The sequence below is a fragment of the Notolabrus celidotus genome, chromosome 13 (assembly GCF_009762535.1).
Source record: "Notolabrus celidotus isolate fNotCel1 chromosome 13, fNotCel1.pri, whole genome shotgun sequence".
In the NCBI taxonomy this organism is placed as follows: domain Eukaryota; kingdom Metazoa; phylum Chordata; class Actinopteri; order Labriformes; family Labridae; genus Notolabrus; species Notolabrus celidotus.
The window spans coordinates 6,021,647-6,046,184 of record NC_048284.1 but is presented as its reverse complement, the minus strand read 5'-3'; the positions used below and the strand labels follow the sequence as shown (position 1 = coordinate 6,046,184).

Sequence of the window (24,538 nt, the reverse complement as noted above, 5' to 3'; positions counted from 1 at the left end):
GTGTTAAACATGAATTCCCCCCATGGGGATTAATACGTAAGATGTTAATGTTTTTGTTTAAATATGCAGTTCATAATAATTATTATTATTTGGACCATCTTTCAAATGTCTGGAGACCCTCACTTTGGCAATCAGTGAAACAGGCTACTGGAGTTATTTCCATGTTTTTATGAGGTGAAAGTATCCAAAGTAATCCAGTTTCTATTATTGCAATCATGTTTCTCATTATTACAGTTTCAGAGTTATTCTGTGTAGATCTCTCACATTAGAATTAAACAGAAACACTCAGTAAAAAAGTGTTTGTGGTGTTGCCAAAACACAGGATCCAGGTCTGTTTGAACTATTTATATACCTCAGAGGTAACAGGTCAATGCTTATGTACAAAGATGTGGAGGATTTTTGATGCACAAAATGAAAAAGAAGGGAATTTACACATCTAAATGTCAAATAATGGTAATGTTAATGGTATTTTCTGTTATGGTCCTGATTTTTTTGTTATTTGCCCTAACCCTCTCTCTCTCTGCCTGCAGGTTGCATGGGTAGGGGCGGGGCTGGTCTCCTCAGGAGTGAGGCTCATCAGGCACACCTGTCCCTGATTTTTTCATCAGCATTGGCTTCTTAAGCTGCCACCAAACACTCCTCCAGTGCCAGATTATTTTCCTCTAGCCGCATGCTCCATGTCCCATTGTAGCCTTGCTCCTGAGGAGATTCAAGCCACGCTTTCTGTGTACTTATCTCGAGTGTTTTCCAGAGGATTGATTCCTAGTTTTTTGTTTGTGAGTGTTTTGATAGAACCTTTTTCCCCCTTTTTGGGTGATTTTGTGTTACTCCTAGTTTTGTACTTTTTCTCAGTTGTTTTTACCCGCAAGACGCTTTAGTTGAACCTTGTTTTTTTGCTTAATAAATAATTTTTTCCCTGTACTTTGCATTTGGGTCCTGGTCCTTTGCTCAAGCTGTAACAATTTTCTACCTTTTTAAGGTTTATCCTTTGTTATTTCAGGACAGAGGGATATTTCTTCATCAAGACTGTACAGGCTAGTTTGAGAATGCATGTCTCCGAAGCCATCTTTTCAATATTTTTCTCCCTGTTTTATAATTTATTTTGTTTTTAACACCGTAATCCTAAAAAAAGGTGATTGCCCCGGCCCTGGAGCTGAAATATTTTATTTTCTGCATTCTTGTGTGAAACTGTAAACAGATTGTAAGATGTTTAAAGACGAATATGAGATATTTTTCGCATTTTTTTAATGGGAAATAGCAAAAAAGGATATCAATTAAGGAAGCGTGTACTATAATTTACAAATCTAAATGTCAAAAAATGGTTAAATTAAGGTAATTCATAAATAAGGTTTAAACTTAAATCTCCAAAGCATCCACTTCAGGTCATTTTCTCTCAAACGCCAAATTATAAAGGAAGGAGTCACACAAACACGTCAGGTTTGGAGGGAAAAGGAAGACAAAGGCCTAAAAGCAGACTTCTGATTTAACTCAGCGTGTATTGTGTGGTAAAATCAAATTAACTCAAGTAACCATATTTTCTGCAGGATTCCTTCATTTCTGTAATTGCAGCAGCAGATATAACTTTAATATTCATCATCTCTCCTCTCATTGTGATTGTCCCTTTTTATGCAGCAAATGAGGCGATAAATGCATCTTTTCATGTGAGTGTGCAGGGAACCTGAAGCAGAAAGCCTGGGTTCATAACCTGCTTTGTGATGCTCGTTATCTTTAATTGGAACCTGAACCTTTGTTGACCCAGCTTGCTAAAACAAAGCCTTGGTATGATGGTTTTGCTTCATGGCGTACCCGCTTGGACTGCTCTGAAGCAACACAAACATCTCCCTGCAGTTTTGTTACTTTGAATACAGTATGTTAAAGTGACTCTGGATGTCTTAAATTATCTTTATCTGACCTTTTGTTTCACTTTGAACTATTTTTATTGAGAATCTTTGAGACAAAGTGATGCAGCAAGTTAGTTTTCACAGTGATGTATCCGTGTCCAAGCTTATAGAGTGCCTTGGTTTGAACTAACTATTGTTTAGCCCTCTTTAATGCTCTTCCCACTGTGACAGGAAAAAATGTCTCCTGTGAAAAAGGCTTGAAGTACTGCATAAAAACTGTTCCACCACATATTTATACACTGTCTTTGTGAAGACATTAAATGGTTTGTTTTTAACGCCTACAGGGAGGAGCTAATTCATTCCAACAGTTTCAAATATGAGCTGAAGATACAGCGCATACATTTTCCTGCATGCATATAAATCTGCTGTGGTGTTATGAAGTAAGATGCATCACAATAAAATAACATCTGTTTACCCCTTTCATAAATTGATAAATATGTCTTAAAGAATCTGCTCTTTTATGCAGCCTATGGATTTTCCTTGTCCTCAGCCTTAATAGTAAACATGACGTGTTAACTTTCTCCTTGCTTGCTCTGTGTTCGAGGAGAAGTTCAGTCACTTTTGGTTCCAGAGACGAGCAGCAGAACGGCGTGAGGACAAAAAATCAATAAAGAAAGGGAGCAAAGAAGATGAGAAAACACAGCAAACAAGGTGCAGACAATAAACAGTACCTCAGTCCTGACAGACTCGTGCAAGGTGGGCAGTATGTCATCCACGCTGCGGATCAGATCTCGTAAAGCCATCCCGACAGACTGTGGGTGAAGATCAATGCGGAGAGTTAATCAGATGTATGACTCACAGCCTTTTGTCTTTTTGACTACAATTCATACTTGAAGTTAGCTTCTGAAGCAGCAACAGAGTGAAGTGAAGAAGAGATTTGTCTCAGTGTACCTGGACGATGGTGATGTATAGCTCCGGCTGCATCTCGGGGATATCATTCTTGAGTTGGACGACCACTTTGACGACGTTCATGACGGACTGGTACACTTTGTCGTCGGAGCGGTCCAGCTCAGCGGTCGGTGCGGGCTAAGTGAAGGAGTTCAATGTGTTTTAATAGCTCACCTTCTCATCCTCATTACTTTACACATTAACTACACACTACTTTAAATGCATGGTAGCATCACTGCTCTCTGAACTTAGGTGAAGGGTTATTGTACTTCCTTTAGATATATGACTTCATTAGAATAATTCCTAATAAAGTTAAAGAGCTCATTGTGCCCTATTACCCCTCTAGAACTCTACGCTCCCAACATGCAGGCTTGCTAGTTGTACCTAAAATCTCTAGAAGTAGTATGGGAGGTAGAACCTTCAGTTATCAGGCCCCTCTCCTTTGGAATCATCTACCAGTCAGGGTCCGGGAGGCAGACACCCTCTCCACTTTTAAGAGTAGGCTTAAAACTTTCCTTTTTGACAAAGCTTATAGTTAGAGCTGGATCAGGCTTGGACCAGCTTTTGTCATGCTGCTATAGGCCTAGACTGCCGGGGGAACTGGCACACTGACACACTGGGATCCTAGCTCACCCCCTTCCCCCCAACCCCTTCATCACTTACTTTAACTCTCCCTGTCCCATTAAAGTTACTAACCATAGACCTTTCTGGAGTCCCTGAGCTTCCTGAGCTCCCTTGTCTCGTAGATTCCTCTGAGCTGCCGTAGACGTCCTCCTGCTGCGGACGATCTGGACTCCAGCTGATACGGACGTGCTGGACTCCAGCGGCAACAGCTTCTACGACTTGTCTCATCACTATCACCTCTCTCTCTTACTCCCCTCTATCTGTCTTTCCAGACCCAACTCGGTCGAGGCATGATGGCTGTCTAACATGAGTCTGGTTCTGCCTGAGGTTTCTGCCTGTTAAAAGGAAGTTTTTCCTCGCCACTGTAGCTAGCTAAATACTGCGATGTGCAATGCTCATGATGGATTAAGGTGGGGTCAGACTGAGCCTTACCCTGTCTTGAAGTTGAGTCTCTGTTCATAATTTGACACAGAGCGGTCTAGACCTCCTATGTTTGTAAAAGCGTCTTGAGATAACGTTTGTTGTGATTTGGCGCTATACAAATAAAGATTGATTGATTGAATGGTCTTTAGAAGATATTAAAAATGTAAAATGATGACAGAATTACCTGCGCTGTGAGCCTTGGGGGTTTCTCTGGAACTGCTGCAGGGCAGAAAGATGAACAACATGAGAAACAGAGACAGACGAGAGGAAATGAAGACAAAGTTGAGGTTAGAATAGTTCATGTGGTGTTTTGTAAAGTATGTGTCACCTTCTTTTTAGCACTTACCATGCCCTGTGTCGGCTTCAGGGGACTGAAACATATAAAAGATAGACTTTATGAGTTACAGAACAAACATCCTGTAGGCGCTTACAATAAAACTTAGCACAAAACTTACAGGAACAGTACCCCCTGTTTGCAAACACAGTGTTTAATAACTCCAATATATATTAATCATCTATTGAATATCTCTCCTGCTGAATGCAGACTCATTACTCTGCTTGATGATGTCTCATTATTTCCCTAAACACCGTCTGATAACCACATTAGAAACAATTTGTGATTTTTTGGCATCAACCTGACAGTGACTTATGAAGAGAGCAGTAATTTTGTTAACTGGAAGCAAACTCATTAAAGTGTGTAATTTGAAATATATTTAATCATTAGGAGATGGAAATGCTAGCTTAGTGTTATCAAAATATTTAATTCTACTGGATTAAATTAATATAAATATTAATATTTTCTATCTTTATCATTTCCTTGTTAAGATATCATGACAGCATTTCCTCAGTTTTTTTATTTTTATTTATTTATTTATTTATTTTATTATTTTTACTATTATTATTTTTACTATCATTATCATTATTATTATTATTATTATCTATATATCATATTCTTGCATCCAGATCGTGGTGTGGGTTTGGCGGTCGGTCTTCAATTTTTTTGTATTTTTAATTCATTCTATTTTATTACTCCTATTTTTATCATTTTTATGCACAGCACTTTGTGTTACAATATCATGGTATGAAAAGTGCTTTACATATAAAGTCTGATTAATTGATTGATTGATTTATCCATCCATCCTTTATCTATACTGCTTATCCCATTTGGGGTCACAGGGACTGGAGCCTATCCCGGCTGTGATTGGGCAAAAGGCATGGTACACCCTGGACAAGTCGCCAGCCAATCACTGGGCTACAGTTATATTATTATACAGCTAAATAAAAAAAATCTACAGTTTTTCTTTTACAGTGCTCACAAATCACTTTATTTCATTTTTACCGATTTCCAATGAAAAATAATAAACTGTACTACTTTTAAAGCTCCTGTAAGGAATTTTAACTGATGTTAAAACAGACTGAAACTAATAACAATGTCCTTCTATGTCCTTAAAGAGCAAACAAGACCATAAACAAGAAGAGTGACTACTCTTCTAAAGTTATTTTTAATGTCTGAAACCAGCAGCAGGGGGTAGGTGTACAACTAATTCACTGCATGCTGCTGTTACAGCCTTTTTTACAGAAGTTCAACAGCAAAATCCTCAATGACTGATACATTTGACTTTAAAGAGAAGGGAGGATGAGATATTTTTGTCAAGAATCAGTAACTACACAAAGACTGCTTTGTCCACAGGGGGGCGCCAAAAACAACACAAGTTGACAATGCCTTACACGAGCTCTAAAGGGAAAACAAATGTGTTTTTTCTGGAAAACTTTGAGTTTCTTGTCCTACATATTTAACTTAATTATTTCAGAGGGTATTTTAGTTGTTTTCTTGATAGATTAACACTTCCTTCTTTCAAATCTTAGAGTATTTTAATAATGTCCCCACAGCGTTTATTGCTGCAGTAGCTGAGGGTATCATAAATGCGTTGTAGCCCCACTGCTGCTGCTTTCTAAATATAACATACTGCTGACTTTACAGGGTATGTGTCCAGTGGGATAAGAATTGAATTTTGCACAAAACAAACTGTACGTTTCCTCTAATCTGTCCTTTAAATCACAGTTTCTACAAGCAGACACTTACCCCAGGGTTGTTAGGGTCCTCTGGTCCCATTGGGTCCTGCAAAAGAACAGGCAGGTTCATTTTATAGAGTATGGACATGGACCCTCTCTTTGGCACTGTCATCAGGGGAACATTCAGATTCAGACTAGCGGGGCGTCGAGAGCGAACCAGAGACTTTAAATTGTTTAACGACGCCTCGCTCAGCGTAGCCTCCAGGGCCACATTGAAATTTGAAGCGGGGGCACACAGTGACACAGAGAGGGGCTTGACAAATGTTAATGATGCTCTGTTTCCCACCAGGAGTCTCTCCTCCTTCTCCAGCCACTTTTCATCCTCCATCATCTGCTCTTTCTGCTGGCGGAGAGTGTCGTGCATGTGCTGCTTCTCTCTCTGCCACAGGCGCTGGGCGTCCTCCCGGGTGTTTGCTTCCAGTCGAGGAAACTCGCTCTCCTACAGATAAGGAGTTTAAGAGCAGGTATTGATTTTGTTGTGGTCGCTAGATGCTGTCATTTTTTAATCATAGATGTGACTTCAAGTATAAGTTAAAATGTAAGAGTGTCTTACCCCCATGCTGCGACGCCGAGGGGACCTGATCGGCAGGGGTAGAGTGTTCATAGAGTCCACAGGTGACTGGTATTCACATGGGCTAGCAAGGTCAGGTGAGCTGGCACACAAGGCCTCGTTCAGCTGCACAGACACAAACACATGAAATTTGAATTCACATTTTCCTAGTCATATTTTCAAAGGAAATAAGCCTCTTCAGACATACCTGAATGTGTAGGCCGATGCTGAGCGTGTTCCCAAACCTCCCGGGTTTCATTCTTGAAGGCTGCAGAGGATATAGAAAAGGATGCATTAAGTGTGCACTAGAAAATGCATCTTAGCAAAACAGTATCTGAGTTTGTGAGGGATTCAAACCTTCGGAGGAGGCTCGTTGAAGTTGAACTTGGGGTCAAAATATTTGGTGGAGCGTGCCCTGTCTCGCTCTCTCTCCACTTCCTGCTCCTTCTCCATATTGTGGACATCACTGATAGATTCAAGACATCAAATTGTATCATAAAGAAGTAAGGATGGTACTAAAACACATAATAGCTACAGTAGAGCTCTTAGTACAGTGATTCTCAAAGGGGTACGTGGGAGTACTGCAAGGGGTACATGACAAATGTAAAAAATAAAATAAAATTGCATCACAACACATTTTTAAAAAATCTGATTAAAAACAACTTTATCAACAGCATTTAATTTGTATGTCAATGCAACAACAAATAGGTAACTATTTCAAAATTGAGCATAGTCATTCTTTAAATTATCTTATTTTCAAAACCGCTTGAACCAGACGGCCATCGTCTGTTGACGTCAATGTTCAGCAAGCGATCAAGTACATTTTCATGCTAATAAAAGCTTGGCCAGGAGGATAACAATGGACAGGTGGTTGAGATGCTTCTTGTTTGACAGAAATAAATCTGTGCTCCTTGGGCCATCAAAGGTACTAGCTGCCTCAATCTTTAATTATTCCTGAAAAATATTGCACTAAAAAAGTATAGAATTTGTGTCATCTTTCAATTCAATGTTATTATGACACTGTAAAACCACATGCATACATTTATTCATGTTATTTTTCCATATCCTGAAAATTTTTCTTAGCCTTAAAAGGGGGGTACTTGGCTGAAATTGTTTTTGAACAGGGGTACACAAGCCAAAAAAGTTTGAGAATCCCTGTCTTAGTATAGCTTTAATAAAGCATTACCTGATCTTGACCACCAGCTCGGTGAAGTTTGGTCTCTCTCCAGGGTCGTAGGACCAGCAGCGGGTCATGAGTGAGTAGAGGGCCGGGGGGCAGTCGTCTGGTTTGGGCAGCCTGATCCCCTGCTCCAGCTGGTTGATGACGTCTCTGTTCTCCAGCCAGAAAAACGGCTGCTGCCCGCGACTCATGATCTCCCACACACACACGGCTATCGAGGAACAGGAACAGAGAGAGACGAGACAATGAGGACTTGTTTATACATCAATGCAGAAGGAAGGAGACAAATGAGCAGCAAGGAAGAAAGCTCTGAGACTCAGCACAACAAACAAACCTCACGTGTGTTTTACTTGATTACTAATGTCTACATGTCTAACAAGGCAACTATCTGTTTAATTTATATGTAGAATAAACACATTTTTAAAAATCAACATGTCTAACTTGTTTGTGGAATCTCATATTTTCTTCACCTTAAAAATATAAAGTTTAGATAGTTTGATCATGCTCCAAAGATAAAAACAAACAAATCCTCCATCGTTCAAGCTCAGTTTGCTCCACTGATTCAACTTTTGGCAGAGTCTTAGATGCTTATAGCGCCCCCTGTGGACAAAGCATGTAACTGAAGCCAAATTTGTAGCTCTGGCAAATCCAGACTTGGTGATCTGTACAAGATTGTATCTTCTCCCAGGAGTAGATTTCCAAAACTGTGTCATTCTTGCTTAACTGGGCTCAGGTGACGAAAAGTGAGACTCTAATTTGACTCGTGAACCTCTGGGAAAGACAAAAGCCCCGGTGTGTGTGTGTGTGTGGTAACGTTAGACTCAGGACCTCCACGGCCATTAGCTCCCATAAAACCTCAAATCATTTTTACCACATCATAAAATCATGCGGTGGCGGTTTGGGTTGAAGATTAACCAGCCAGCTGCCCTTTATCATGTATGATTGAGCGTGCATCCTGTCTGGAGCTCTAAAGATCATAAATGTGTTTGCACTGAGCCGCTGTGCTGTGTCAGTGTATCACAAACTCACCAAACATCCACACGTCACTGGCCGAGGTGAAACGTCTGAAGTTGATTGATTCTGGCGCCATCCACTTAATCGGCAACCGAGTTACGGATGCTGCAGGGAGAGGGGACACTTTGTTATTTCATGGTAGCCGTTTTTAAAGTCTTCACTGCAGAGTTTAAGATTTTATTTGTCATTTTTAGTAGTTTGTGTGTTTTGTAAAGAATGTGAGGATCATTTTAAGTCTGAAAAGACAAAATGCTAAGTGTCTAATGAATCAAATCAGTTTGAGTTCTTACCTTTGTAGTACTCCTCATCCTCTATGTATCTGGACAGACCGAAGTCTCCCAGCTTCACGCAGTCTGGAGTGGCCACCAACACGTTCCGAACCGCGATGTCTCTGTTAGAATAACAAGAAGAGAGAAAGAAAGGTTGAGGTTTATGTGAGCACGGAGGACAAACACAGACCCTGACTTTGCTGCTCCAGTGCTCACAGAAATGTAGCATTAAATAAAGCAAAGGAAATGTTTGAGTCCTCCACAGAAGCTGAAACTAATTTCCTCTGTCTGTGTTTTTCCGTCACAGCAGATTGAACTCTTGAGTGTCTGCGTCGCTGCCTGAAACTTGTTGATACAATTCTGCAGAAACAAACTGAGAGAAACGTGTTTTTCACATTAACTCTATGAAATCACATGTTTTTGTATAAACATTTAAAGTTAGAATTAAAGTTTTATATTGACACCACCAGAGGTAAAATGATACAAGGCTTTAAAAAAAGAAGAATGGAGGAAAGTAATATGGAATATTTGAAATTATATCATTACAATAAAGTCAATAAAATCAAAGATAATACCAGAAAAACTGATTAAAACAAATAAGAAATAATTACAATAAAATCAATCAAAAAAATCAGATGAATGCCAAAAAATATATTAGATTCATTGCAATCAAATCAATACAATAAACCAGATAAATAGCAGAAAAATTGATTTAAAAACAATTAAAATCATTTCAATACAATCCATAAAAAAATCTGATAAATGCCAGAAAATAAAATACAATCATTTCAATAAAATAAATAAAATAAAATCATATGAAATCATTTAAAAAAATCAATCAATAAATAAAAAATAATCAGTAAAATAAAATCAGATAGATACCAGACAAATGTAATTAAATCCATAAAATAAGCTCAGATAAATTCCAGAAAAATGAAATAAAATCATTACAATAAAATTTGATGAATACCAGAAATAAATAAAATAAAAGTTAAATAAAATAAAATAAAAATAAAAATAAAAATAAAAATAAACATAAAAATAAAAAAGTTGTCAAACAATGGTAATAATTGTAATAATGGTAATAATGCAGTCCAGGGCTGAAAATAGGTTACTCCAAGTTAAAAGCCAGATTCAAAAGTTTAGTGTTAAGTTTACTTTAAAAACACTCAGATGCTTCTTTGGCCTGTTTTTGAGCTTCACCTGCCAAAGCACTGAAATCCTGCCAGACAGATGTGACACGGGGAATCTGAGCAGAGGATAGGACCTTTGCTGCAGCCTCATCAGCATTGAACATTACAAGTTGTGCCTCTTCAAACATGTATGCAACAAAAGACCAAAATCATGACCGAAAAGATGCATTACTTCTATGATGATGTAATGAGTGTAAGCACAGTAAAACATGCTGAGAGGAGGAGGAAAGTCTACAAGTTTCAACACATTGAATCTTACAAACCACCTGAATGAAGACGTACTGACAGGTGGAGCACATGTTCACAGACAAGGAATGAAAGCAGTATCTCGACTTCCTAGTAAGAACGTTAAAGGAGTCTCTAACCTGTGCACCATGTTGACTCCTTCCAGGTAGACCAGAGCTTTGCAGATCTGCAGGCTGAACAGAACCAGCGTTATGTTTGTCAACGTGCCGTGGTTCTGGGTCAGGTAGTTCCCGAGCTGCAAGAATGACAGGAAATACTTCAGACACTTCCTGTCACACTGAGGAGGATAAACGTTGCTGCATCAGTTCAGTTAATAGTGAACATCAGGGTTCAAACTAACCTCTCCATGCTGATAGAGCTCCATGACGATCCACACAGGATCCTCCTCTATGATCCCGATCAGTTTGACGATGTGCTGATGGTCCAGGTTCTTCATAATAACTGACACATACACACAGAGTTCAGATACTTTTTAAGTCTTTACTGAAGTTAAAAGTTATCACAGGGACTTGATCATTTGATTACCTGCTTCACTCATGAACTTCTCCATCACATCAGGGGAGCAGTCTTTGCAGGTTTTCACCGCTACGTTGACTCTGTCACCGTCCTGTGACATCAACGAAGAGGAAACAGAGAGATGCTGAGAATTCAATGGAAATCACTGAGAGTGTATTCACTAAAACTGGACTCAACAGCTTACTTTAGAGCTGAATCAATCAGTCAATTTTGCATTATAAGACTGATTGCAACTCTCTGATAATTGGTTGAACAAATAAGTAACCCTGAGTCTTTATCTACCAGTTTTTACAATTTTGGAACCTTGTACGGCCCAAACAATCATTTTTTTCAAGGATTTATGTTCGAAAACTATCTTATTTGTGCAGCAGTTATGACTTCTTGTTACTTACACTGCAATAACTTAAATTCTACCAAGTGAATTCATCTAAATCTTGTCAAAAGCATCTTATTAGACATAGTATAAGCCACATTTATAAGACAAGGTCAGATGCAACTCTTATTTCAAGAAATCACAAGCCAACAATTAGGACTTATTGCTTGTCATGAGTACAAATATCTGCCACAGCAGCAAGAAACTTGTTTAGTTTCTTTTAAAAGATGAACGTTTTAATTCTTTTTTTGCTGCATTGGTACATAATTTTACTCATTAAAAACAATTCAGGCCTTCTTTTTCACTTGTACTGTAGTATCTCAAATTAAGATTTATATCTGGACTTTGCATAAACTAGGCTTATGTCAAGTCTTGTTCTTTTTATGTTTTTGGGCATTTTTGCGGTGGTGTAGAGGCACAGGGGATGTGACAGTCAACACAGCAGCAGGGACAACGATGGAAGAAAGTTTCAAAGACAAGCTGAAAGACGAGATCTGCATCTATCCACGTCTGTGCCATGTAGCGATGCCCCTGCACAGCCACAGACATGCCTGTAAAAACAGCTTCAGAGATAGAATCAGTTCTATCAGTGGCAGTGGAAACCTGCAACGAGTCAGGGACTGTTTCATCCAAGCATTGAGGAAAACGTTGGAGAAACTGAGTGGGTGCTGGCTCAAAAATGTGTCACTCACAGCGCCACTGAGACCTTGATTTAAAGGTGACATATCATGCAAAATTGACTTTTTAATGGTTCTCTACCTGAAATATGTGTCCCTGGCATGTCTACAAACCCCCCGAGAATGAAAAAAATCCATTCTGCCCCTGTTTTGATTTCTCCACCTTTCTGTAAATGTGTGTGAAACGAGCCGTTTCAGACTTCCGTGTTTTTGTTACGTAACAACAATATCCGGTCTGTCACGGAGTCAGAGCTCGGAGCTTGTTCAGCCCATAGACTGTATAAAATAATACTGAATCCCCCCTCCGTTTTTCATTACCTGCACAAATGTGTGCTAACAAGGAGCTTAGGAGGGAGGCATGCTAGTTGTAGGCTGTCTTAATAAACACAAAGGTCAGTTTTACTCCCCACGTCTGCAGATTTGAAGATCTAGTGGATGATTTTTATTTATCATGGATAAGTGCTAGCGCTAATTAGCATAGCCACATAGCTACATGTTCGTAGCTGTAGCTGTGTACCAAGACACACGTCGACATACTGACAAATAAAACAACAAGAAACACAGAATCTGTGACCAATCCTTCAGAAAAGGTCCCGCTGCCTTTCTGGCAGAGGTCGGTTTTACTCCCCACGTCTGCAGATTTGAAGATCTAGTGGATGATTTTTATCTATCATGGATAAGTGCTAGCGCTAGTTAGCATAGCCACATAGCTACATGTTCGTAGCTGTGTACCAAGACACACGTCTACATACCGATAAATAAAACAACAAGAAACACTAAATCTGTGACCAATCCTTCAGAAAGGTCCTGCTGCAGGCGCCTCTCCGTCAGGATCAGATTCTGGATCAGATTCAGAGGGTTGAAGTGACGTGATCTCTGAGCAGCCGTGTAAATTCAGCCAACATGTAAACATTAGATCAACGTGCTGGAGAGCCGAGGGCACATCCACTTCCTGAGGGGGCGTGGTCAGAGAGAAAACAGAGTGTTCTGAGGAGGACTGAAGAAGAGGGGTTTTCAGGCAGACCAAAATCTGATTTCAAAGTGTTTTTTTTGAGCATAAACTTTAAAGACATGTTTTTGGGACCTCTTAGACCAATATATATTGATGAAAAAAGCGTGATATGTCACCTTTAACTTGACAGTAACCTCTGCAACTTCTGCCATGTAGTTCATATACATCTCTTATGTTTGTGCACAATTTTGTTCATGACGAAGACGGTTGGGTATGCTAATGCAAGATGTAACAGGAAGACACACTTACAGCTTTTTTGTAAACTCCATCGTAGACTTCCCCGAAGAAACCCTCTCCTAGGATCCGTCCCAGAACAATGTCACTCCTGTCGATCCCGTACTTCACAACTACAGAACAAGACATTGCTTTTTATCGAAGCTCAAAAAGCATTTTTTACAGTAAAGATTCTGCAAAACAATAAAAAAACTATCAACAAACCTGATCTTGGCCTTTCATCGAGGATCTCACAGTAGATATCTGAGCCTGTAAAAACAGCAGAAAGCTCTCACTTGTTGTTTTTTAAAGATCATGACATGAGGGCTTGTATTGCCTTGTGATACATGGAGGTGATGTCAAACTATGAGACTTGTCTGCTCACCCATACTGTGCCTCAGCGTGCTGGTGTCTCTGCTGCTCCACAGAGAGGACAGAATGAGAGAAAGCCCTGGTCATACATTTTCAAGTTATGGCTCCTCAGAGCTCTGACAGAATGATTCAATAAAACACTCCCGTTCATCAATAACTCTAACTTTTCATCTTGTATTACAACCAAAGAGGGAATGAGTGCAGCTATACTGAGGCTGAGAGAGGGTCACAAATCAATCAGGGCCATAAAACTGCCAGGGTCGACTCACCTTGTCGGGAGCTCAGGTAGGGAAGTTCGCGTATTACCATCTAGGAGAGAAATTAGGGATGATAAATGTAAATTAGTTTTAATAAAACACCTCATACTGTTTTTAAAGCTCCTTCTTTTCCACATATCCCTGCCCTCTTTATTGTAGGATGTGATTAGAGTAATGTAGAGAGCAGCAGGGCACATGGCTGAGTCACACACACCTTTATTTGGTCTGTAGATAACCGTATCATCTGTGTCAGTTTCCAAGCGGCAGTAGCCGTCGATAAGGTCCATCATGTTCTCCGCCACAGGGACCGTGGCCACATTGATCGACAGACGCTATCAGAGAGGAGAAGAAAGGGCACGGGCACCGGGTCAAATTTCCTGTGCAGACAGCAGCTCTGATAAACACAGCAGCTACTTTTAGCTTTAACTGTGTACAGATTCATACTGTATGACGGGACGGCTGTGTTACTGTGGTACTCACTTGTCTGGCCCCCTCTATGTCGAAGTTTATGAGGGCTTTGCCGTTGCCCTGCGTTAAGCAGTGGATTTTCTTGATCTGTTTGAAGTCAGCTAGAAAAACAGCCTGAGGTAAACAAAGAAGAAAGGCTATGAAGGACAATATGACAGGACTCATCACATTCGTATATATAGCTCCATCATTCCCAGTGCTTTTGTACATTGGTAATTCTAACTATTCTGCGCTTCTCTATATATCCTTTATTATTATTTTGTTTTATTTTATTTCATTCTATTTTATTGATCTTTATTTTATTGATCTTTATTTTGTTTTATTTTATTTCACTTTATTTTGTTTTATTTTATTTCTATTTATATCTTGTTTTATTCTTTCTTTCATTCATATTTTGAATTTCTTACAGACTGTTTATAAGAGCTATGTTATGACCGAATTTCCCTGCCTAGGATAAATAAAGTATTTCTGATTCTGATTCTGATTGTCACAATGTGCAAGATTACCAGCAACGATTGCAGTATTACTCACCTCGTCTTTGGAACCATTTAAATGTTTAATGATCAATGCTTCGAGGTAATTTTGTTGATGAACGCATCATCAATGCACAAGTATTTAGCACACGAGGACACGTGGAAGTCGAACAGGAAATTAGAAGTATGTTGACGTACTGCCAAACAGGTAGGAGTACAAACCTCTCTCTGACAGGCCTTAAGTGGCGTTGCTAGATCTTCAGATTCTTTAAAGTAGCACCAATAATGTATTTCTAATGTCCTCACGTGTCAAGTACCAACACTTGACTGATCCTGTGTCTGCGTTCTCACTCTTATGAACCAGAGAGGGGGACATGCTGCCACGCTTTACTGTAAGGTCCAAAATTTCAACGGTAAAAACAAGTGGTCCCAAAAAGAAATTTCAATATGCAAGCGATTATTATTAGTATTAATATTAGTATTAATAATACTAATAATACTAATACTAATAATACTACTACTACTACTACTACTAATAATAATAATAATAATGATAATAATAATAATAATAATGATAATAATAATAATAATAATAATAATAATAATAATAATAATAATAATAATAATAAAGAACAATGATACAATTATTATAATGGTTATAATTATTATAATAATATTTATAAAGCACTTATCAAAACAGATGTTATAAAGTGCTTTACATCTTTAAAAAATAAAATAAATAAAATAAAGAATGAACAGAACAGGACAGACAGAATTTAAGAGGAATAACTTAAAGAAACAGCTAAATAAAAGAGTGAAAAATAACCTACTAAAAACAAGTTAAACAATAAAAAATCAGTAAAACAAATAAAAACAACAAGTGAATAAAAGAAAACCATTGATAAAAGTAAATTAAAAATAAATATAGCATCATAGATAAGCTAAGCTGACCTGAGCTAGGCAAAGCTGACCCTGCCTTGTGTTTAGAGCACGAACACTACAGTGGTATCAATCTTTGCATCAGACTCTTCACATTTAAGTCAATGTGCTTTTTTTCAAAAACTTCTGAATATCCTTTAACAAAATTCTGGACCTTTACTAGCTCTGCAGATGTATAATTGTTGTATGCATACAACACAATGTGCTTTATTTTATGAGGTTAGAGATGGCAACCTTCACCAACATACGGTATATCTTCCTATTGCTTACTGCTGAATCCTTCTGTGTGCGTTGACGAATCCCCCTCCCACCAATGACCAGCTCCACTGCCAGACTCCAACCTTGCTGTTGACAAATGACAGCGTGTTAACATCTATAGAGCAGACTATCGAGTGAAGCTTCAGGATCTTTAGTTTCCACTCACCACGAGTTCACAGGGGAAAACCTCTTCATCATAGTTATTGAACTCTTTGAGGGTCTCGAAAAACTTCACCATACAGTCGTCCTCCTTGAGTGTCGCGAACTGTTGGAACGTTTGCTGGATCAACTTCCGAAGCTGCCTTGACTGGATCCAAACAAACACAGTTTAACGTTAGTCAAGAGCCCAAAGATGAAGGTCTGATTGTAAAAAAGGTAACAAAGTGAAATCAGTGTTTTAGGATAGTTTACCTTCATGCTGTTAATCAGCTCTGCAGGAAAGAAAAGGTCCAGCCCCACTTCTTTTCTTCATTTGTACAAAGACAATGAGGGACATTTTAAGGTATTAATCTTCTTTATATAGTCCAAGTAAAACCTCATATGTTCTAAATATCATCAACAACATTTTGTCAATAAACTCAGAGAAAAGTCATGTCCCCAAATCTGAAGTTGGATAAAATTAGGTGGTAAAAATACTTACTCTAGCAGCTCAAAGTTGGACTTCTTCTCCAGACCTTTAGCATTCATGTCTTTATAGAACCTCCTGTCAAACAGAGTCAAACACATCTCACAGATTAATCAGTAAATACTGATAATCTGGACATAATCTGTGATAAACACAAATCCCTAACATGTAATTGACTCCACTTGACACTGTGTAACACATGTCAGTATAATGCTAATCTCCTGCATTACTTCACCTTTATCAGAGAAACAAGTGATAGTGAAAGTTTGACCAAGGAGGGAGCAGAAGAATGAGAGGAATGCAGTGACTCACCTGATCTCCAAACAGCCGAGCTGGAGCGCCATCCCATCGCTGACCTTACTGGCATGGTACTGCATGTAATCACTACGTACCTGGGATTAAAACAAAGAAGAAGTTAGATGTGTTCATGTGTAATACAGATACACTGGGATATTTCCCTCTGCAGCTGTAATCTGATAGGGATGCATGTCTCTGTAGTACTTCCTTTTCTGTGCACCGCCTTTGTTTACAGTCCGACAAGCAACTTAAAAAGAGAGTATGTAGCTAAGAGTTGAAAAACAACCCCCAAAATCTGCTGTCATTGCACCATTTAATTGTGTTTACGGTTAGTTCAGTTTAGTTCATGCAGGCCACAAACTCAAACTCAGCCCACAATACATCAGCTGGTCTTAACCCCAGCTCACAGCTCAGACGATTACCATCCACACAATTGGAAAATGTTAAAATGGGCGTTCTATTTAAACTGCTTCAGCCTGCCTACTCTTCGTGCCTCCTCTGCAAACCAATTTGCAAAAATGAGTGGACTGTACTATAACAGAAACCATTACACTTCTAATACCAAAACCCAGACATCTTTTTTTTTGTCCCCAGACTTCTTAGATAAAGTCACAGTAAAATAAAATATAAATATGGTTTAGAACTTAATTCTAAGAGATAATATATTGCAAAATGCCAAGGGTCCTAAGAGGAGAACAAAAACATTTGGAGATGCTGCTTTCAGCCACTACGCTCCTAAACTATGGAACAGTCAGCTGGAGGATCTGAGGGGAGCTGATAGAGATATTGAGACTTTTAAATGTAAACTAAAAACGTATTTATTCAGTCTGGCTTTTATGTAGGGTTTAACTATTTTATTTCTTACCTTATTGCTGTTATATTGATTTAAATGTTGCTTTATTATTTTACTAATTTTAACTTTTATTTATTTATTCATTCATTTATTCATTTTAATTTATCTACTCAGTTTTATTGACATTTTTAGCCTAATTTTTTTCTCAACTCTTACCCTTAACCTTTATAAATTTATTTATTTGAACTATTTATATTCTTAATATTAATTTGACTCTTTACCTTATTTTAATTACACATATTTTATCGTTGTCGGTGTGCATTAGTCTCTTTTTTAAAGTCTCTTTTTATTATTTATTATCAATTTGTCTTGCCATTATTTTATTTCTGCTTCTTTCTTGTTTTCAACGCTGTAAAGCACTTTGGGTTGCATTTGATTTGTATGAAAGGTGCTATATAAATAAAGCTTGATTGATTGATTGATTTAATAATAATTGGTATGTTTGTCTGAGGCATCACTATCAGCTAATATGAGGACAATGCAGCAAAGCAAACCCCAACAAATCAAAGTCCTAACTGCAAATGTATTTATAACAGCATATAACTGTGGATGATTAGTGTCTTATCTTTGACAAAAGAAACCCGGTCAAGAGAAAGAAAATATTACAACACTGTACAAAGATCCATTGATATAAATGATTTCTAAACTTAGTCACAATCGCATAAATCAATCAAACTGAAGCATATTACCTGCTGGTAAAAATAGACAAACGTAGATCTGTCATCTTTGAATTTTTCCAGGAAGTTGACAGGAACGTATCTGATTCGGAGGTCATACCTGCAGTCAACAGAAAATAAAAAGAACATTAAATTAAAGTTGATACACCAAATTTCCAAATGCCACGCCCCTCTTACTTGCTCCAGATTTAAGTGTCCCAGTATTCGTTCTGTACCTCCATTCAGCCTCCACATGATGGCTCTCGTAGCGTTTCTCCACCTCCCCGACAGTCAGGTCTGGATGCAGCCAGTGAAGCTCATCTGACTTCAGGTGTTTCAGCAGGATACCGTAACATCCTGCGTGTTCAATGTTCGGACCCAATCTACCGCTGATCAGAATTGATCGTATAATTGCCTGAAGGAGAAGGAAAAAGGTTTTGTTTATCCATAAAAAGCATCGTTTTGGGTAGTGGAGATAAATGAGAATTAATACTGGTCAAAGAAAGAAATGTCAAGGAAATGATGAACATTTATTTTTCTTGTTGCAAAACCCAGAAAGATAAAACACATGATTTGTGCACAGATGATGGATTTATTACGTTCCCTGCATGTCAGGCCAAATAAAACAGATCTCAGGCTTTTCTTTCAAAATGTAATCCAAACTATCTCAGATAAACTTCTATCTTTATCACAGTCTTCGGACCCATCACCTCCCTTTACTCATATTTCCTTTCAGATTACACTCACCCTGATTTGCCAGGAGCCGTCACATTTCACCAGCTTGAAGTTCTTGCCGAGGTTGTTGTTGGTGCAGAAGCACACTTTGAGTATCTTGGTCGGGCCTCCATCTCCTTGGAAGAGGGATTCTGGGCTGGGCCCGGTGTCACTTTGTCTGGGGCTGGGCACCTTCCAGGCCAGGGTGTCACCTGACATCACCTCATACATGGTCACGGTTGGGTGGGCTCCATCATATCAAAAGCATCCTTTTGACAAAAAGTTGAATTAAGATATGAAATGAGTTGAAACATCAGAGGCCAAAGTCTTAAAGTACAACTGATGGCAATCTTCAAACTTTTGCTTTGTGTCAATTGTGGCGCCCCCTGTGGACAAAGGGGTGTGTCTAATCTCTTTAAGGATTTGGTCCCGTTCTTGATTTTTAAAGGTATAGTGTGTAAGAACAGGAATATTTAGTTAAATCTAGCAGCCAAACTCTGATTTATATGCTCCCTTGCTCACCCTTCCTGTTGGTGACGGTGGCCTACAAAGACAAGAAGCTCCTGTGATGCATTATACTACACACTGTAGTTTTAAATATTATATACTATACCTTTAAATAATACACATTTTACCTCTAAAATACTAAACACTGTACCTTTAAATAAGACACACTGTACCTTTAAATAATACACACTGCACCTTTAAATAAGACACACTGTACCTTTAAATAATACACACTGCACCTTTAAATAATACACACTGCACCTTTAAATAAGACACACTGTACCTTTAAATAATACACACTGCACCTTTAAATAAGACACACTGTACCTTTAAATATAACACAGTACCTTTAAATATGACACACTGTGCCTTGAAATACCACACACTGCACCTTTAAATATAACACACAGTACCTTTAAATATGACATACTGTTCCTTTAAATACTACAAACTGTTCCTTTAAATACTACACACTATACCTTTAAATACGACACACTGTGCCTTTAAATACTACACACTGTACCTTTAAATATGACACACTGTGCCTTTAAATTCAACACACTGTACCTTTAAATACTACACACTGTTCCTTTAAATATGACACACAGTACCTTTAAATACGATACACTGTACCTTTAAATACTACACTGCATCTTTAAATACTACACACTATACCTTTAAATGCTACACACTGCAACTTTAAATACTACACACTGTGCTTTTAAATACGACACACTGTACCTTTAAATACGATACACTGTACCTTTAAATACTACACTGCATCTTTAAATACTACACACTATACCTTTAAATGCTACACACTGCAACTTTAAATACTACACACTGTGCTTTTAAATACGACACACTGTACCTTTAAATGCTACACACTGTACCTTTAAATACTACATACTGTACCTTTAAATACTGAACACTAACTTTAACAGCATTTTCTAAACAGTCCAATGTTTCACTTAACCAGAATCTTTGTTGTAAAAATTTTAAACAATGAGTCTGTTAACTTCTACATTGAGTTTGTTTTATTACAGTAACACAGAAACATACTGTTCCTTGCCTGCCTCCTCATAGTAGTACAGTCATCCTATGCTTCACCTTGACGTTGCTGTGATGTTGTGCCATGCAGCTCTATGACTCACATCGATCGACTCTGAGATCCGCTGATTACATTCCTTCCTAACCGGGGTTTCAAGTGAGGGCCTGTGTGATTCACGAAGCAGAACTGTGACAGTGTGGAGACTTGTACCGTCTACAACAACAAGAGAGGCTTCTTTAAATTATATCTCCGCCTGTTCTTTAGGTATGTGTTCTTATCGAGCGTAGAAGAGGAATCTACCCGCTAATAGGTCGACAGAAACAGCAAAATGTTGAAAACAAACATTTGAATGTATCCGAAACTAAACCCTGAACAACAGAGCGATGACTAACACGGAGTAGTTCCTAAGCTTTGGGCCATTATGCAACCTGTGTTGATTCATCTGTAATGTGAGCAAATGAGGGCAAAAATACTCCGAATGCCTCTGTCCTTGTTTAAGAAGGTTTTTTTTTTACACTTCAAGACATTCTCAGTTTTTTGTAAAGAGTTAAAAGAGATTGTATCAAGCTCAAGAAAATAAGAGGTTAGCTCAAATTAGCATAAAGACTTGTAACAGGAGAAACCAGACTAGATTCAAAAATGATGGTTGACATGACACCCCACAAAAGTGAAACCAAAACCTTTAGAGCTCCCCCTGGTGACTGGCTGCAGCATAGGCCAGACAGCCTGCCTACAGCATTCCAACAAGAGAAACCAGCCTTTATACAAAAAAAGAAGATGGTGGACATGACAGCCCCAACAAAAGTGAAACCAAAACTTTTAGAGCTCCCCCTGGTGGCAGGCTGCAGTATAGGCCGTAAAACCTGCCTGCTCCATGTTAGCAAATGTGACATGAGTCAAACTAAAAAAATCAACACAGTTTAATACATTTATGTTAAAGCTCCTGTAAGGAACTTTCAATATGTGTTGGTTTTTTTTTTATTTTTTTATTTTTATTTGTATGTCTTATTCTTATGCCTTGTACATAGAGAGCACAGTTTTCCAAAGTCAAATTCCTTGTGTGTTCAAGCATACTGGCCAATAAAGCTGATTGTGATTCTGATTCTGATTCTGGTTTTGGCGCCTCCTGTGGACCAACTGGTACCTTTTATCTGTCCTCTTCTTATGCATGTTGTGTTTTCTGATTTAATTTATCCTGCTGTCTTTTAACGGTCAAATTTTTCACTCATTGAGAATTGTCACCACAAAAAAAGGTAAACAAAGACCGTTTTGGCAGCGTGTCATTCATCATTCATTACTTCACCTCTCACCTACGCCGCAGCAGCAGTTTCAGGCATCAAAACAATAATATAGAAGTAGTATACATTCTCAATAATGATTAAATTTGATTTAGAAGACCATAAAGAGTTAAAAGCACCAATTTCAGTCTGTTTAAAAACTAGCTAAAACTCCTTACTGGAGCTTTAAACATGATTTTATCATAGCAGCTAGTTTTCCAACAGCAAGATCACTTCTGCACACGTCATTGCTTAAGTATACGTCACAAGTGCAATATGCCAGCATCTTCTGCAGCAGTATGATGCTGTCTTTCAGTGTATCTTTTAAAGGAGTCCAACTTCCTTACTTAAGAGTCCTCTGAATATGCAAATTTAAAAGACTTTTTAAAGCTTTAAATGAGCTCAGTAATTATCTCCCAGGTCAGATGTTAAATTTATGCTTCTTTCCTACAGTCTGATGAAATACTTCAAAATACCCAGATTCAAATTTATAAGGAGACAGTTATCATGACCCCTGACATCTATGTCTCAGGAGTGGCTGAACAGGTGTTAGCACTGCAAACAACATCTAAGACACCATTTGAACTGCAAGGAAAGCTCAAACCAATCAGTAACAAGATAAGTGAGCACAGGACACTGAGAGATATAAACTCTAATACCTTACAGAAATGAAATTTCTTTGTGGCATGCACGTAGGCAAGCTGGTCCTTTAAGACAGGAGGAATTCTTCCAAGCAACAGGAGATGTTTCTTCTCCAACCACTTAGCTCTACACAAACACAGAGACGGTTACTGGAGATAGTAAAACCTTCAGCACACAGCTGCAGCCACAACTACACACTTAGACAACTGAAAGCTTTCTGCAGGATTAAAAAGCTAAAAGCCTGCACAGACTTTGAGTGTACTTTCAATGTCATCCTCTGAAGGACAGCAAACTTCTGATGCATCTTATAAAAAAATCAGGAAAATCCACCCAGAGCTGCTCTCATAGTGTCAAGTCTAACTCCACTCCTCGCTTTAATACTCTGCCCTGTCAATCAAAGATGAGAGGGCATGTTGACTCAGCAAACACACAGAGACTGAGCTAAATACCTGAGAAACACACCTCGCTGTGATCAGAGATTACTGCTGGTTACCCACCTCACAACAGTGCCGTCAGAAAAGAGCTCTCAGGTTGTTATAGCATCATTTTTCTTTCATAAATGAAGCTCCACGCTGTTAGTCTGCTGTGCGGGAGCCGGGCTGCGTTAGTTTCTCTCACAGCTCTCCGCCGCTGTTGGACAGGGTTCTGTTTTGTTAGCCTGAGGCCATGAATTCCCCAGCAGGGCCGTGTGGGTGTGTTTGTGTGTAACTATGCGTGTGTGTATAGTGAGAGACAGAGAGAAAGGGGAAAGAGGAAAAAAAACAGGGAGAGGATGAGTGAGCAGCATGGCCGGCATGTTGCACCATCACCTGGGTGTGGGAGGCCGGACACGGGGGGGGGAGAGAAGGAGGAGGAAGAAGAAGAAGAGTGAGACGTCTAAGGTAGCTGCCATAAATAACACTGTGCTCAGCTGTGGAGCTCCAAATACATTCCTGTGTTCGTGTGGAAGAAATAATGAGTCAACCTGGTGACATGTATACATTAACGATTGCTAAACATGCTCAGACAGCATTGCAAAATCTGATTGAGCATTTCACATGGCTCTATTCACACATGCACTCCTGAGAAGTTTCTTGACACTTTCAGCACAGCCTGAAAGTTTCCAAAGTTGCTTATTAACACTCACAGGTTTCTCTGTTGAACAGCAGGGGTATTGGGAAGGGGGTCTAAGGAGGCAAAGCACGAAAAAAGACACTGTGACAGTGACTGTGTAATATTTACAAGATATCCAAGATGGCTGGCGAAGCAGAACTGACAACTTAATGACAGGTTTTGCTTTTATAACAGTGCAATATGCAACAGTGCAACGTATAAGAGCGTACCAGCAGGTAAAAGAGTATGACACAGTGTTATGGCTTCTCTCTAAACTTCCTGTCAGCCATGTTTTTCTTACTTAGCATCGTGCACTACAAGGTTTTGCTCTTGAAGTTTATTCAGCAGGTTATTCAGGAAATTAAGTCCTCCTTGATGCTGTAATGGTTAAAGGATGGGGTGCTCGTATGTGTGTTTGTGTGCATCTACGTGTTGGCTATGTAACAGGGTTTAACTTTAAAGGATGTGCCCCAGCAACCCAAAGAAAAGTAACAAACTAAGATTTGCTAATTTAACAAAAAAAACTAATGAAGGGAAAAAGAAAAGTTCCATTACTTGGCCTCCTGAAGCACTTCCATATGCAACTAATCAGGATGATGCCATCGAAAGGTGTCTACATATGAAATCAAGTGAAATCTTTCTCCTTAGGAATTTAAAATGTGTCTAAGGTTTGGCAGTGTAACTTCAAAGGATGTGCCACAGCAACCCAAAGAAAAATAACAAAGTAAGATTTGCTAATTAAACAAAAAAAAACTAACATACGCAATCAAGTGACATCTTTCTCCTTAGGAATTTAAAACATGTCTAAGATTGGCTCCATTATGACACATTATGAGCATAAAGGTTGCACATGTTCTGCACAGATTTCAGATCAAAATGTCACTGGCTCCTCCCACTTGCTCATG

The 24,538-nt window shown here is 38.7% G+C and overlaps 1 protein-coding gene across 2 annotated transcripts in view; it reads right to left on the bottom strand.

The window, feature by feature from the left end:
• Positions 1-24,538, bottom strand: part of ptk2bb (protein tyrosine kinase 2 beta, b) — a 30,906-nt gene that overhangs the window by 1,572 nt on the left and 4,796 nt on the right. For both annotated transcript variants that reach the window (XM_034698958.1, XM_034698957.1), the window contains 29 exons: positions 19,098-19,333; positions 18,587-18,765; positions 18,384-18,471; positions 16,857-16,936; positions 16,560-16,622; positions 16,331-16,385; positions 16,086-16,226; positions 15,932-16,006; positions 14,262-14,363; positions 13,996-14,113; positions 13,794-13,833; positions 13,538-13,569; positions 13,378-13,422; positions 13,189-13,286; positions 10,887-10,968; positions 10,702-10,802; positions 10,481-10,596; positions 8,944-9,044; positions 8,669-8,758; positions 7,646-7,850; positions 6,817-6,925; positions 6,668-6,727; positions 6,463-6,585; positions 6,196-6,348; positions 5,920-5,955; positions 4,183-4,207; positions 4,021-4,055; positions 2,793-2,927; positions 2,573-2,653 (listed from right to left, as the gene is read on the bottom strand). In XM_034698958.1, the coding sequence (XP_034554849.1) occupies positions 2,573-2,653; positions 2,793-2,927; positions 4,021-4,055; positions 4,183-4,207; positions 5,920-5,955; positions 6,196-6,348; positions 6,463-6,585; positions 6,668-6,727; positions 6,817-6,925; positions 7,646-7,850; positions 8,669-8,758; positions 8,944-9,044; positions 10,481-10,596; positions 10,702-10,802; positions 10,887-10,968; positions 13,189-13,286; positions 13,378-13,422; positions 13,538-13,569; positions 13,794-13,833; positions 13,996-14,113; positions 14,262-14,363; positions 15,932-16,006; positions 16,086-16,226; positions 16,331-16,385; positions 16,560-16,622; positions 16,857-16,936; positions 18,384-18,471; positions 18,587-18,765; positions 19,098-19,295 (2,766 nt within the window). In that variant the 5' untranslated portion in view covers positions 19,296-19,333. The remainder of the gene's footprint in view (positions 1-2,572; positions 2,654-2,792; positions 2,928-4,020; positions 4,056-4,182; positions 4,208-5,919; positions 5,956-6,195; positions 6,349-6,462; positions 6,586-6,667; positions 6,728-6,816; positions 6,926-7,645; positions 7,851-8,668; positions 8,759-8,943; positions 9,045-10,480; positions 10,597-10,701; positions 10,803-10,886; positions 10,969-13,188; positions 13,287-13,377; positions 13,423-13,537; positions 13,570-13,793; positions 13,834-13,995; positions 14,114-14,261; positions 14,364-15,931; positions 16,007-16,085; positions 16,227-16,330; positions 16,386-16,559; positions 16,623-16,856; positions 16,937-18,383; positions 18,472-18,586; positions 18,766-19,097; positions 19,334-24,538) is intronic.